Source organism: Ranitomeya imitator, chromosome 10, assembly GCF_032444005.1.
Source record: "Ranitomeya imitator isolate aRanImi1 chromosome 10, aRanImi1.pri, whole genome shotgun sequence".
Classification (NCBI taxonomy): domain Eukaryota; kingdom Metazoa; phylum Chordata; class Amphibia; order Anura; family Dendrobatidae; genus Ranitomeya; species Ranitomeya imitator.
In genome coordinates, this window is record NC_091291.1 from 150,082,461 (window position 1) to 150,097,773 (window position 15,313).

Here is a 15,313-nt window from a genome sequence, read left to right on the forward strand (position 1 = left end):
CCCCCTCTATACAGCACATATTACACAGTATATATATATATATCCTCCCCCTCTATACAGCACATATTACACAGTATATATATCCTCCCCCTCTATACAGCACATATTACACAGTATATATATATCCTCCTCCTCTATACAGCACATATTACACAGTATATATATATCCCCCTCCTCTATACAGCACATATTACACAGTATATATATATATCCTCCTCTATACAGCACATATTACACAGTATATATATATCCTCCTCCTCTATACAGCACATATTACACAGTATATATATATCCTCCTCCTCTATACAGCACATATTACACAGTATATATATATATCCTCCTCTATACAGCACATATTACACAGTATATATATATCCTCCTCCTCTATACAGCACATATTACACAGTATATATATATCCTCCCTCTCTATACAGCACATATTACACAGTATATATATATCCCCCTCCACTATACAGCACATATTACACAGTATATATATATCCTCCCCCTCTATACAGCACATATTACACAGTATATATATATCCTCCCTCTCTATACAGCACATATTACACAGTATATATATATCCTCCTCTATACAGCACATATTACACAGTATATATATATCCTCCCCCTCTATACAGCACATATTACACAGTATATATATATCCTCCCTCTCTATACAGCACATATTACACAGTATATATATATATATATATATATATATATATATATATATGACCCCCCTCTATACAGTATATATATATATATGACCCCCCTCTATACAGTATATATATATATATATATCCTCCCCCTCTATACAGCACAGTATATATATATATATATGACCCCCCTCTATACAGTATATATATATATGACCCCCCTCTATACAGTATATATATATGACCCCCCTCTATACAGTATATATATATGACCCCCCCTCTATACAGTATATATATATGACCCCCCCTCTATACAGTATATATATGACCCCCCTCTATACAGTATATATATATATCTGACCCCTCTATACAGCACATATTACACAGTATATATATCCTCCCCCTCTATACAGTATATATATGACCCCCCTCTATACAGTATATATATATATGACCCCCCCTCTATACAGTATATATATATGACCCCCCTCTATACAGTATATATATATATATGACCCCCCCCTCTATACAGTATATATTACACAGTATATATATCATCCTCCTCTATACAGCACATATTACACAGTATATATATATCCTCCCTCTCTATACAGCACATATTACACAGTATATATATATCCTCCTCTATACAGCACATATTACACAGTATATATATATCCTCCCTCTCTATACAGCACATATTACACAGTATATATATATGACCCCCCTCTATACAGTATATATATATGACCCCCCTCTATACAGTATATATATATGACCCCCCCTCTATACAGTATATATATATGACCCCCCTCTATACAGTATATATATATATATCTGACCCCTGTAGATTATACGTCACATGTCGCACAGGGGCGTCTTACCGGAGGATGGCGCTGTCTCCCTGTCGCACCGTCACGTTGTCCATGGCTTTGGGGAAGCCGGCGTCCCCGCTCCGCACCGGCACTCCTGCGGGCACAAGAAAGAGCAGCCTGAGACACAGGGCGAGCAGCCACCTCCAGGGGGCGACGACCCCCAGCATCCTTCCCCCGCCCGAGCAGACACAGCGCAGCGGACACGACAGCGGCCCCCGAGGCTCCGAGCGCTACATGTCTCCTCCACAGCCGGGAGCGAGCGCGACTGCCGCCGAGACCCTGCCCGCTCTGCGCCCGCCGCCCCGGACCCGCCCACGGACCCGCCCACGGACCCGCCCACGGACCGCCTCCTCCACCCCCTGACCCGCCCACGGACCGCCTCCTCCGCCCCAGACCCGCCCATGGACCGCCTCCTCCGCCCCGGACCCGCCCACGGACCGCCTCCTCTGCCCCGGACCCGCCCACAGACCGCCTCCTCCGCCCCGGCCCCGCCCACGGACCGCCTGCCCGGCACTGAACACGCCCATTTCCCGCATCATACGTCACACCCCGCCCACATCCCGCCTTTTCCCAGCCCACTCTGCGTTCCCGCGCCTCCTCCGCAGTTCAGGCGCTTTACGTCACCCGGCTTCACTGTGTAGAGGCCCGGATGGAGCGTGTGAGGTCCTCAGCACACAGTGCCCCCCGCCGGCCCTTCAGGCTCTGTGCACACGTAGAAAGCTGCGCTGCGGGTTTCCTGCGGATTTATCGCGATTCCTATTGCGGCTTCCGCTGCAGTTTTACATCTGCAGTTTTCTATTGGAGCAGGTGTAAAAACGCTGCGGATTCCGCACAAAAAATTGACGTGCTGTGGAAAATAAAGAGCTGCGTTTTCTGCGCGGTTTTTCCACAGCATGTGCACTGCGGATTTCATTTCCCGTAGGTTTACATTGTACTGTAACCTCATGGGAAGCTGCTGCGGCTCCGCATGGTGTGCGCAGAGCCTGAGTCCCCTGTGAGAAGGGCTTGTGTGCGCTGCGTCTAGCAGGACGCGCTGACAATGGCCGCGGCGGTGCACGCACTCTGTGGTGAAGACCTGCGTCAGTGCGGAGCACGGCGGCGGACACGGGAAGCTGGAGACGGCACGCACACAGGGCCGAGAACGGGCGCAGAAGGCGTCTCACCGCGTCCAATCACTCCCCAAGTCCGACACTGGACAGGACGCCTCAGCTCTTCATCCTCCCCATCTCAGGGACTTTGGGTGAGTCCCAAGATTAACACTTATGATGTATATACAGCAGTCGCAGCTATATAATGTACATAGACTGCTGTATATTTTCACTGTACCACCTATACAATGTATATACAGCAGTCGCAGCTATATAATGTACATAGACTGCTGTATATGATCACTGTACCACCTATACAATGTGTATACAGCAGTCACGGCTATATAATGTACATAGACTGCTGTATATGATCACTGTACCACCTATACAATGTATATACAGCAGTCGCGGCTATATAATGTACATAGACTGCTGTATATGATCACTGTACCACCTATACAATGTATATACAGCAGTCGCAGCTATATAATGTACATAGACTGCTGTATATGATCACTGTATCACCTATACAATGTATATACAGCAGTCACGGCTATATAATGTACATAGACTGCTGTATATGATCACTGTACCACCTATACAATGTATATACAGCAGTCGCGGCTATATAATGTACATAGACTGCTGTATATGATCACTGTACCACCTATACAATGTATATACAGCAGTCGCGGCTATATAATGTACATAGACTGCTGTATATGATCACTGTACCACCTATACAATGTATATACAGCAGTCACGGCTATATAATGTACATAGACTGCTGTATATGATCACTGTACCACCTATACAATGTATATACAGCAGTCGCGGCTATATAATGTACATAGACTGCTGTATATGATCACTGTATCACCTATACAATGTATATACAGCAGTCGCGGCTATATAATGTACATAGACTGCTGTATATGATCACTGTACCACCTATACAATGTATATACAGCAGTCGTAGCTATATAATGTACATAGACTGCTGTATATGATCACTGTATCACCTATACAATGTATATACAGCAGTCGCGGCTATATAATGTACATGGACTGCTGTATATGATCACTGTACCACCTATACAATGTATATACAGCAGTCGCAGCTATATAATGTACATAGACTGCTGTATATGATCACTGTATCACCTATACAATGTATATACAGCAGTCGTAGCTATATAATGTACATAGACTGCTGTATATGATCACTGTATCACCTATACAATGTATATACAGCAGTCGCGGCTATATAATGTACATGGACTGCTGTATATGATCACTGTACCACCTATACAATGTATATACAGCAGTCGCAGCTATATAATGTACATAGACTGCTGTATATGATCACTGTATCACCTATACAATGTATATACAGCAGTCGCGGCTATATAATGTACATAGACTGCTGTATATGATCACTACCACCTATACAATGTATATACAGCAGTCGCGGCTATATGATGTACATAGACTGCTGTATATGATCACTGTATCACCTATACAATGTATATACAGCAGTCACGGCTATATAATGTACATAGACTGCTGTATATGATCACTGTATCACCTATACAATGTATATACAGCAGTCACGGCTATATAATGTACATGGACTGCTGTAAATGATCACTGTACCACCTTGTCACGATATGGTATGAAATATCATAAGTAGTTCTCTAGCCTGAGTGGGCTAAGCCCCCCTTCTTGGAGTAACAGTTGTAGCTGCAAATTCCTGGCTTTCCTTCTCAGAGAGTGTGGGGGTTAGAAGTTTTATGGCCGAACAGGGCCGTATTTGCCACTAGGCACTTGAGGGCACGTGCCTAGGGCGGCGGGATGCGGGGGGGCGCCCTTGAGCTAGGTTTTTTTCTTTTTTTTTTTTTTTTTATTTTATAAAACTCCGGGGTCAAGTTTCCGCCCCCCCTCCTCCCTCCCCCCTTCCCGCCCCCCCCTCCTCCCTCCTTCCCGCCCCCCTCCCTCCCTCCCTGAAGACGTAATACTCACCTTCCTCCAGCGGTGGCTGCAACTGCGTCTCAGCGCCGTCCTGTCTTCAGCGGTCACATGGTACCGATCATTAAGGGTGATGAATATGCGCATATTCATCACCCTTAATTAGCGCTACCATGTGACCGCTGAAGACAGGAAGGAAGACGCTGAGATGCCAGGAAGTTCTGTGCTGCGCGCCGGTGAGAGGTAAGTATGACAGGGAAAAAAGTGGGGTGCCGTGCACACAGGGGAGGAGGATGGGGAGCCATGCATACAGGGGAGAAGGATGGGGAGCCGTGCATACAGGGGAGAAGGATGGGGAGTCGTGCATACAGGGGAGAAGGATGGGGAGCCGTGCACACAGGGGAGAAGGATGGGGAGCCGTGCACACAGGGGAGAAGGATAGGGAGCCGTGCACACAGGGGAGAAGGATGGGGAGCTGTGCACACAGGGGAGAAGGATGGGGAGCCGTGCATACAGGGGAGAAGGATGGGGAGCCATGAACGCAGGGGAGAAGGATGGGGAGCCATGAACGCAGAGTGGGAGGATGGGGGAGCCATGAACGCAGAGTGGGAGGATGGGGGAGCCATGAACGCAGGGGAGAAGGATGGGGGAGCCATGAACGCAGGGGAGAAGGATGGGGGAGCCATGAACGCAGGGTGGGAGGATGGGGGAGGCATGAACGCAGTGTGGGAGGATGGAGTATAAATATGGAGTATAAATACTGGGCCCTATAAGGGGGACACAGTGTGAGAGGACAGTGTGAAGAGGGGACCGGTATAGAAAGGAGAGGTCAGTGTGAAGAGCATGTACCATAAGAGGGACAGTGTGGGGGTCATACTTTGTGCAGACAATATAGTGAGGGGCAATTTTTTATTTGGGAGCATTATAATGACACTTGTATCTTTAAGGGCGTCATGTGGAGACTTTCTGCAAAAGAGCGGCGAAGATGGAAGTCTGCAGAGACGGCTGTGGATGAGAAAACTCATCATGGGATCTGGACAAGATGAAGAATAGGAGAACGGCTCCAGAGGCGACGTCATCTATCAGGTACCTGGATGTAAATGTTATTTGTGATGCTAACTCTCATGTTTTTATATATGTTAGGAGATTTAAAGGGACACTGTCACCTGAATTTGGAGGGAACAATTTTCAGCCATAGGGGTGGGGTTTTCGGGTGTTTGATTCACCCTTTCCATACCCGCTGGCTGCATGCTGGCTGCAATATTGGATTGAAGCTCATTCTCTGTCCTCCGTAGTACATACTGTACCTGCACAATCTGCAATCTTGCCTTGCGCAGGCGTGTACTATGGAGGACAGAGAATGAGCTTCAATCCAATATTGCAGCCAGCATGCAGCCAGCGGGTAAGGAAAGGGTGAATCAAACACCCGAAAACCCCACCCCTATGGCTGAAAATTGTTCCCTCCAAATTCAGGTGACAGAGTCCCTTTTAAAGGGGATGTCCAGGCTTGTGATGAGTCTGCAGTCATTCTTTGTGACTGCAGACTTCTGAATTCTCACAGTGCACACTGCACGCTGTCAGGATTCTCTCATGCTGGGGATTTACATTAATGCGATCACGTGCTGACTAGACATGCGTGACCTCCGTCAATGAAAATGAACTGAGCGAGGCCGGGCACATCTAGTCAGAATGTGGTCAGAAGTCTACAAATCACATACTTGTGCTGACATGACCGTCCACCGGCAAGGGAGAATCCTAAAAGTGCAGTGCATGCGTTGTGAGAATTCAGAAGCTGCGATGTCAGGATTCAGCTCTGCAAGTTCCAGTAGTCGTCACATGGACACGTCACTCATATGCGATTTTTCAGACTTAGGGTGTGTGTCCACGTTCAGGATTGCATCAGGATTTGGTCAGTATTTTACATCAGTATTTGTAGCCAAAACCAGGAGTGGGTGATAAATACAGAAGTGGAGCATATGGTTCTATTATAGTTTTCCTCTAATTGTTCCACTCCTGGTTTTGGCTACAAATACTGATGAAAAATCCTGACCAAATCCTGATGCAATCCTGAACGTGGACACATACTCTTATGGTCCTGCGACATCGAGCTTCTCTTCTGCTTCTCTTAGTTTTTCACTGAACATTGAGAGCATTAGGGAGAGGAGCTCGTGGGCACATGACTGAGTGTGCAAATCACATATGTCCTTGGCGGAGGGGGGGCACCAAAATGAATTCTTTCCCCGGGTGCCAGAAACCCTAGATACACCTCTGCTGGTATGCTACTGCGAGCGGTGATTACCGGGTGCGGTGGAGGGAGGTCTGTGCACAGGCAGTGAGGCAGGGACTGAGGGTGTGCACAGAGAGGATGGAGACCCGGAGACTGCCCGTCCCAGTCTACGCCGTAGCCTAGAGCCCTCATTATCATAGGAATATGGCAGTTAATAAATTGCTTTTCTGAAGCTTTATAGTGTAGTTTTAGGTCAGGGAGGGTTGGATAGGGATGAGCTAGCAAGGTGCAGGGACAGGTAATGATGGCTACTTGCGAACATGTGCGGCAATTGCGGTTTTGCACTTACGATGATACATAAAACACTGCTAGTAGTGTTTTTTCTCATTGCTGCAAGTACCGCATTTGCCGGATGGCGGCAAAACCGCAAGAGCCGCACATGTCTGTAAGTCCCATAGGGAATGAATGAGGCCGAACGCAGTGTTGCCCTAAGTGATCCATTACGCGGCAGATGCGGAAAAACTGTCGGATCTGCTGCAAAAGGCGACTTTCACATCAGCGATTTTTGCCAAAGTCACTGCCGATAGTGTCATACTCACCAAAGGGGGAGGCAGCACTAAAAGTGCCTAGGGCAGCAGAAACTCTAAATACGGCCCTGTGGCCGAACGGAATTTACGACTGGCATTTCCTGTGTAAGCTCTTGTCCAGCTAGAACAGGAAAAATGGCTCCAAAAATCCATGAAAGATTCTTTGTTTAGTTTTTGTTAGATATTAGGCAAACGATTTAAGCTAGAAATACGAAAATATATATTCGTAGTCCCACTCGGTGTAGCTACACATCTCATGACACTCGGGTTTCTAACTCCATCTGGTAAAGAAGTAGGGTTTTCTCTGTAAATATGTATCCCAGATAGGACATATTTGATCTCATTAGAATGCTCAGGTTAATCTGAGATGAATGATGAGCTTTTTAGGACGCTGACATGTTTTGTAGTGAAGTTATAGAAATCAGAGAGAATAGTTTAAAGTTTAGGCAGAATGTAGAGAGAGGAGGGTCTGGATAAGCCAGCCTTTCTGTGATGTCACAGCCTTAATGTTTTAAGTGTCTGGCAGGCTCTGAGGAGTCACTTTTTGCTGATTTCTCCTTCTGGACTGCTTTGTCCTATTGTCCTGGAAGAGCTGGTACATCCCATGGACTGGGATGTATGGAAACTGCACTAGCCTGGATGCCTGCAATGCTTTTAATATGTAAGTGTTGCTTTTCTCAGTTATTCCCTTTATGTTATAATTACCCATGTACATATTTGCAATTGTCTCATTTATAACCTCTTTATAAACTATTTTTGATAAAGCACTGCCTAGTTATTTTTAATGGGATATACTATTATATATTAGTTCGTTCTCCTGTTCTAAACCGTACCCTAAGTCTCTGAAGGGAAATACGCTACTGTTACTGTTGTGTTGGGTTAGCTTCGGACCCGTTTAATCGAAGCTGGTGGCAGCGAAAGTGTGCTGACGGTTGGATTATGCTGAAGCAACTGCGGGTTTGATAATTATTGTTCCTGCCTGTGTGGGAGTAGTTATCGCGTCGCTGCAGCGTGCCCAATAGCCAGTACATAGCAGGCAGCCTTTCTGGCGACTAATTACCCAGGGTGCAGTACCTAATCTGACCTGAGAGTAAGGGGGGCGCCAGAGAGCTGCAAGTGTTAAGTGGAACTGTAAGCGGGATATACATAAATCCCTGCAGTTCGTGGTATATAGAAAAGCAGTGGGATACCTAGAATAAGCCCCTGCTGTAAACTAAGAGGTCAATAGCCTTGTGTGTGGTTTTTCATCACATTGTAGCAGTGGAGGGATAACTAAGATAAGCCCCCCTGCACATGTGATAGCCGTCTGTTGGCCTAAAGTCACCCTGATCCGTGACGTAGGGGTGACGGTCACGGTGTGAATCCTGACCCAGTGGTGACAGCGGTCAGGGGAATCGTGACAATTGGTGGCAAGGCGGTGGGATATCTTAGAGCATTAGTGATTTGGTTTGAGTAATCATTCCTCTCACTAAAAACTTGCAGAAAGTTCTTGCGAGGACTCTGCGCAAATAAGTTTGGAGAACGAACTCAGTGCTTTTTAGTTGTGAGACAATTGCGTACTGGTAATTATCCCCTCCCTTTCTCTTCGTTTTGCTATCCTATCTTTTATTTGGCAACCATGGTTGGGCTGGGAGAAACCTTTTATGAGCAGCAGACCAGAGACACCCTTGTCGCCTTATGCAAGTCACAGCACATTGACTCTGCAAGCAAAAACAAAGCCCAACTGGTCGCAGATCTGGTGCAATGGGAAGCCGCTCGAGACCAATCTCAGAGCTCAGAGGCCGCAGAAGCCAGCACCAGCGAACATGGTGCTGCAGCAGAGGTCCAACCACTGAATGCTGGCCCTGTTAGCGATCCGGGCGAATTGGACCCCCACCTGCAGGCGGCCTTGAAAGAATTCCCCACTGACGACCATGAGGGACGTCGGCAGCTGATTCAGCAATACCGGCAAGAGGCCCGAGCCGAGCGGCAAGCTGAGCGGGAGTACCAGCTGCAGATGGCCCGACTGCAAATGCAGGGGTCGTCCCAGTCCAGCCGTGAGCACAGCAGCGCTCAGATACCTAAGCCCCGACCCGATCACTTTCCTGTTATGGAGAAGGACGGGGACTTGGACACTTTTCTGCGGGCCTTTGAGAAAGCCTGCAGGCAGTACCAGCTGCCTACAGATGAATGGGCCCGATACCTGACACCAGGGCTGAGAGGTAAAGCTCTGGAGGCGTTTGCTGCCCTCCCTCAAGAACAAGATGGTGACTATGAGGCCATCAAAAAGGCTTTGATAGCCAAGTACCAGCTTACACCCGAGGTGTACCGTAGAAAGTTCCGGACCCTCCAACGTGGCCCACACGACAGTTACAGTGATGTGGTGCATGGACTGGGGACCCACTTTGACCAGTGGACCCAAGGACTGTCAGTGACCACCTTTGCACAGCTGCGAGACCTGATGATCAAAGACCAGTTTTTTCATCTTTGCCCAGCTGAGGTGCGACAGTTCGTGATGGACAGAGAACCTAAAGACGTGACGAAAGCAGCGCAGATTGCCGATGCCTATGAGGCCAACCGTAGATCGGAAGTGCGGAAGCCAGTCACCACCAGCTGGAGAGGGGGTAAGCCTGCAACCAACGCCAGTACCCCTGCCAGCCAACACACCAGAGGTCCTGTCCCTGTGGCCAACAGCACCAGACCTACCACCGAACCTCGCAAGTGTTACACCTGCCATCAGACTGGTCATATCAGTCCCTCCTGCCCAACCAAGCAGAAGAACACCCCAGCCAAGGCCCCAGGGCCTAATGCAGCAGTTCTTTTGGTGGGGGGTGTGGTTGGGAGGGTGTGTGACAACGTACAGCACGTCACGGTGGGAGGCCATGTTGCTACAGGCCTCAAGGACACCGGGGCTGAACGAACCCTCATCCGACCCGAACTGGCGGCCCCTGAAGAAATCATTCCGGGGAAAACCCTAACTGTCACTGGGATTGGGGGCATCAGCTGTCCCTTACCAATGGCCCGGGTTTTTATTGATTGGGGTGCTGGGAGCGGGGTGAAGGAAGTGGGGCTGTCTGATAATTTGCCCACTGATGTTTTGTTGGGGACTGATTTGGGGAGGATGTATGCATACTACGTTCCTGACACCCCTCCCCAATCTACTAATGAGGGTAAAGTTAACCCTGATGATGATGATGATGGGAAATCGCATGTGTTACCTGACCATGCTTTATCTTGTGTTGATGCATCTACTAATGATTTTTTCCCTAGGATTGATGGTGAAAATGTTGTACCTGTGCCAGCTGAACCTGATAATGATTTTTCTGTGAAGGTTAATGTGTCCATAGGTACAGGTGTGCCCAGCCACGTCGCTCTGCGGAGTGAGACGGCTGAGGAACCCCTAACAGGGGCAAGTGTCGGTGCTACAGGAAATGGGGAGATGCATGGGAACCGTGAGGAAGGTGACGCCATGAAAGTGACCAGTGCCACCGAGGAAGGTAACTGGCCCATAAGTAGCCCAGCCCCTGGAGTGTTGGGGGTGGATGGGGAGGTAGAGCCCATAGCAGCGCCGGCTGATGGGCCTGTAGAAATCCCCGGGGAGACAGCCTACGTAGCTGCTGTCACCCGCAGTCAGAGTGCCCGGAACGCAGATAACTGTCTGCCTTCCGGACCCTCTTCAGTCCCCACTGTGACTGAACCAGAGGTGGACCCAGAGCAGGTCCAAGAGGGTTCCCGTGGGGAAGGGACCCTGACGTCGCTTTTGGCTTCCCCTAGCCAGGAGTTTCAGGCCGCTCTGCACACAGATGCGAGCCTAGAGAGTTTGAGACAACTCGCCGAGACGCCCACCTCCGTGACTGATAAGGAGAAGGTGTTCTGGGAACAAGGAAGGTTATACCGGGAGACAGTACCCGGAGAATCACAAAAGGAGTGGTTGAGGGAAAGACAGCTGGTCGTCCCGCAGCAATTCCGGGGTGAGTTGTTGCGGATTGCCCATGAGATCCCGCTAGCTGGACACTTGGGGATCAGCAAAACTAAGGCCCGGCTGTCTCAACACTTCTATTGGCCTAAGATGGGGACAGATGTGTCAAACTACTGCCGCTCCTGTGTCACCTGTCAAAGAGTGGGGAAGGCAGGGCCTGCTCTTAAGGCTCCCCTGATCCCTTTGCCAGTGATAGAAGAGCCTTTCCAGAGGATCGCGGTGGACATTGTGGGCCCGCTGGCCGTCCCCAGCAGCTCTGGAAAGCAATACATCCTTACTGTGGTAGACTATGCTACCCGGTACCCAGAGGCAGTAGCTCTGTCGTCAACTAGGGCAGATAAGGTGGCGGATGCCCTGTTGGCCATCTTTTCACGTGTAGGATTTCCCAGGGAAATGCTTACTGATCAAGGGACCCAATTTATGTCTCGCCTAATGGAGGCTCTCTGTAAGAAAATGCAGGTGAAGCACCTGGTATCGAGTGCGTACCACCCACAGACCAATGGCTTGTGTGAACGCTTCAATGGTACCCTCAAACAGATGCTACGCATGCTGGTTGAGACTCAAGGGCGCGACTGGGAGCGGTACCTCCCACACCTGCTGTTCGCTTACCGAGAGGTTCCGCAGGCCTCGACGGGGTTCTCCCCCTTCGAGCTCCTGTACGGCAGGCGAGTTCGGGGACCCCTTGGGTTGGTAAGAGAATCCTGGGAAGAGGAGCCGAACCCTTCTGAAGTGTCCATAGTGGAGTATGTCATGCGCTTCCGTGACAAGATGCAGACCTTGACGCAGTTGGTGCATGACAACATGACGCAGGCTCAGGCTGATCAGAAGCACTGGTACGACCAGAACGCCCGGGAGCGGACCTACCACGTGGGTCAAAAGGTGTGGGTGCTGGTCCCCGTACCAACGGATAAGCTTCAGGCAGCCTGGGAGGGCCCGTACGTCGTCCACCAACAGCTCAACCCGGTCACTTACGTGGTCACGCTTGACCACGCTCGGGGTAGGCGAAAGGCCTTTCACGTCAACATGATGAAGGCTCATCACGAACGTGAACCTTTCGTCCTACCGGTCTGCAGCTTGCCCGAAGACGGTGAGGAAGACACCCTCCTGGACTTGCTGGCCCAAGCCAAGGCCAATGGGTCCATCGAGGATGTGGAGGTAAGCGCCTCGTTAACTGAACCCCAGCGGGTGCAGTTGCAAACCACACTGGAACCCTTCCGGGTCGTATTCTCCAACCGACCTGGGAGGACTGAGTTAGCCGTCCACGAGGTGGACACCGGGAATCACGCCCCACTACGGCGAACACCCTATCGAATCTCTGACCAGGTGCAGCAGACTATGCGCCAAGAGATCGATGAGATGTTACAGCTGGGGGTGATTCGACGGTCAAAGAGCGCGTGGGCATCGCCTGTAGTTCTCGTGCCAAAGAAGGACCGGACCACACGGTTCTGCGTGGACTACAGGGGGCTCAACGCCATCACAGCCTCGGATGCGCACCCAATGCCGCGCATCGAGGAGCTGCTTGAGAAGTTAGCTGGCGCAAAATACCTGACAATAATGGATTTGAGTAGAGGATACTGGCAGATTCCCCTGAGCCCCGAGGCGCAGGAGAAGTCCGCCTTTATCACACCCTTTGGACTGTACGAGTCCACGGTCATGCCCTTCGGCATGAAGAATGCCCCTGCCACTTTCCAGCGGATGGTCAACCGCCTGCTTCAGGGACTGGAGACGTACGCCGTGGCGTACTTGGATGACATTGCCATCTTCAGTCCCTCCTGGAAGGAACACCTGCAGCATCTCGAGGAGGTGCTCAGGCGGATTCACCAAGCAGGACTGACTATCAAGCCGGGGAAGTGTCAGATGGGCAAGAGGGAGGTTCACTACCTAGGACACCGGGTAGGCGGAGGCACCCTGAAGCCAGAGCCGGAGAAAGTGGGCGCGATCGTGAACTGGCCCACTCCCGTGACCAAGAAACAGGTGATGTCCTTCTTGGGCACTGCAGGGTACTATAGGCGCTTCGTACAGCACTATAGTAGCCTGGCAAAACCTTTGACGGACCTCACCAGGAAGAAGCTACCCCACATCGTCAACTGGACAGATGGCTGTGAGGGGGCTTTCAAGGCGTTGAAAACCGCACTGTGCAACGCCCCTGTGTTGAAAGCAGTCGACAGCAGTCGACCGTTCTTGGTGCAGACCGACGCCAGCGAGTTTGGCCTTGGTGCTGTACTCAGCCAGGTTGACTCGGAGGACCAAGAGCACCCCGTGTTATACCCGAGTCGGAAACTTTTGCCGAGGGAAGTGGCCTACTCCACCATCGAGAAGGAGTGCCTGGCCATAGTCTGGGCCCTGCAGCGCTTGCAGCCCTACTTGTACGGTCACACCTTCACTGTGGTGACCGACCACAACCCTCTGCGCTGGCTAAACGCCATGTGTGGAACCAACGGCAGGTTGCTACGCTGGAGCCTTGCCCTTCAGCAGTTTGACTTCACCATTGAACATAAAACGGGCAAAGAGCATGGGAATGCAGATGGACTCTCCCGCCAGGGTGAACCTACTGAGGTGCCCATGGAGGCATACCGTGGGGTACTGCCTCCCTAGCGCACACCAAAAGGGGGAGGTGTCACGATATGGTATGAAATATCATAAGTAGTTCTCTTGCTAGCCTGAGTGGGCTAAGCCCCCCCTTCTTGGAGTAACAGTTGTAGCTGCAAATTCCTGGCTTTCCTTCTCAGAGAGTGTGGGGGTTAGAAGTTTTATGGCCGAACGGAATTTACGACTGGCATTTCCTGTGTAAGCTCTTGTCCAGCTAGAACAGGAAAAATGGCTCCAAAAATCCATGAAAGATTCTTTGTTTAGTTTTTGTTAGATATTAGGCAAACGATTTAAGCTAGAAATACGAAAATATATATTCGTAGTCCCACTCGGTGTAGCTACACATCTCATGACACTCGGGTTTCTAACTCCATCTGGTAAAGAAGTAGGGTTTTCTCTGTAAATATGTATCCCAGATAGGACATATTTGATCTCATTAGAATGCTCAGGTTAATCTGAGATGAATGATGAGCTTTTTAGGACGCTGACATGTTTTGTAGTGAAGTTATAGAAATCAGAGAGAATAGTTTAAAGTTTAGGCAGAATGTAGAGAGAGGAGGGTCTGGATAAGCCAGCCTTTCTGTGATGTCACAGCCTTAATGTTTTAAGTGTCTGGCAGGCTCTGAGGAGTCACTTTTTGCTGATTTCTCCTTCTGGACTGCTTTGTCCTATTGTCCTGGAAGAGCTGGTACATCCCATGGACTGGGATGTATGGAAACTGCACTAGCCTGGATGCCTGCAATGCTTTTAATATGTAAGTGTTATCTTTTCTCATTTATTCCCTTTATGTTATAATTACCCATGTACATATTTGCAATTGTCTCATTTATAACCTCTTTATAAACTATTTTTGATAAAGCATTGCCTAATTATTTTTAATGGGATATACTATTATATATTAGTTCGTTCTCCTGTTCTAAACCGTACCCTAAGTCTCTGAAGGGAAATACGCTACTGTTACTGTTGTGTTGGGTTAGCTTCGGACCCGTTTAATCGAAGCTGGTGGCAGCGAAAGTGTGCTGACGGTTGGATTATGCTGAAGCAACTGCGGGTTTGATAATTATTGTTCCTGCCTGTGTGGGAGTAGTTATCGCGTCGCTGCAGCGTGCCCAATAGCCAGTACATAGCAGGCAGCCTTTCTGGCGACTAATTACCCAGGGTGCAGTACCTAATCTGACCTGAGAGTAAGGGGGGCGCCAGAGAGCTGCAAGTGTTAAGTGGAACTGTAAGCGGGATATACATAAATCCCTGCAGTTCGTGGTATATAGAAAAGCAGTGGGATACCTAGAATAAGCCCCTGCTGTAAACTAAGAGGTCAATAGCCTTGTGTGTGGTTTTTCATCACATTGTTAGCAGTGGAGG

The 15,313-nt window shown here is 49.3% G+C and overlaps 2 protein-coding genes across 3 annotated transcripts in view; one reads left to right on the plus strand and one right to left on the minus strand.

The window, feature by feature from the left end:
- Window positions 1–1,841, minus strand: part of LOC138650901 (opioid-binding protein/cell adhesion molecule homolog) — a 186,104-nt gene extending 184,263 nt beyond the window's left edge. Inside the window, exon 1 of one of the 2 annotated variants that reach the window (XM_069740773.1) lies at window positions 1,544–1,841. In XM_069740773.1, coding sequence (XP_069596874.1) covers window positions 1,544–1,701 — 158 coding nt within the window. In that variant the 5' untranslated portion in view covers window positions 1,702–1,841. The remainder of the gene's footprint in view (window positions 1–1,543) is intronic. The other variant, XM_069740772.1, reaches the window with a different exon arrangement.
- Window positions 1–15,313, plus strand: part of NTM (neurotrimin) — a 1,102,415-nt gene that overhangs the window by 1,071,068 nt on the left and 16,034 nt on the right. The gene's annotated exons all lie outside the window — the stretch shown is intronic.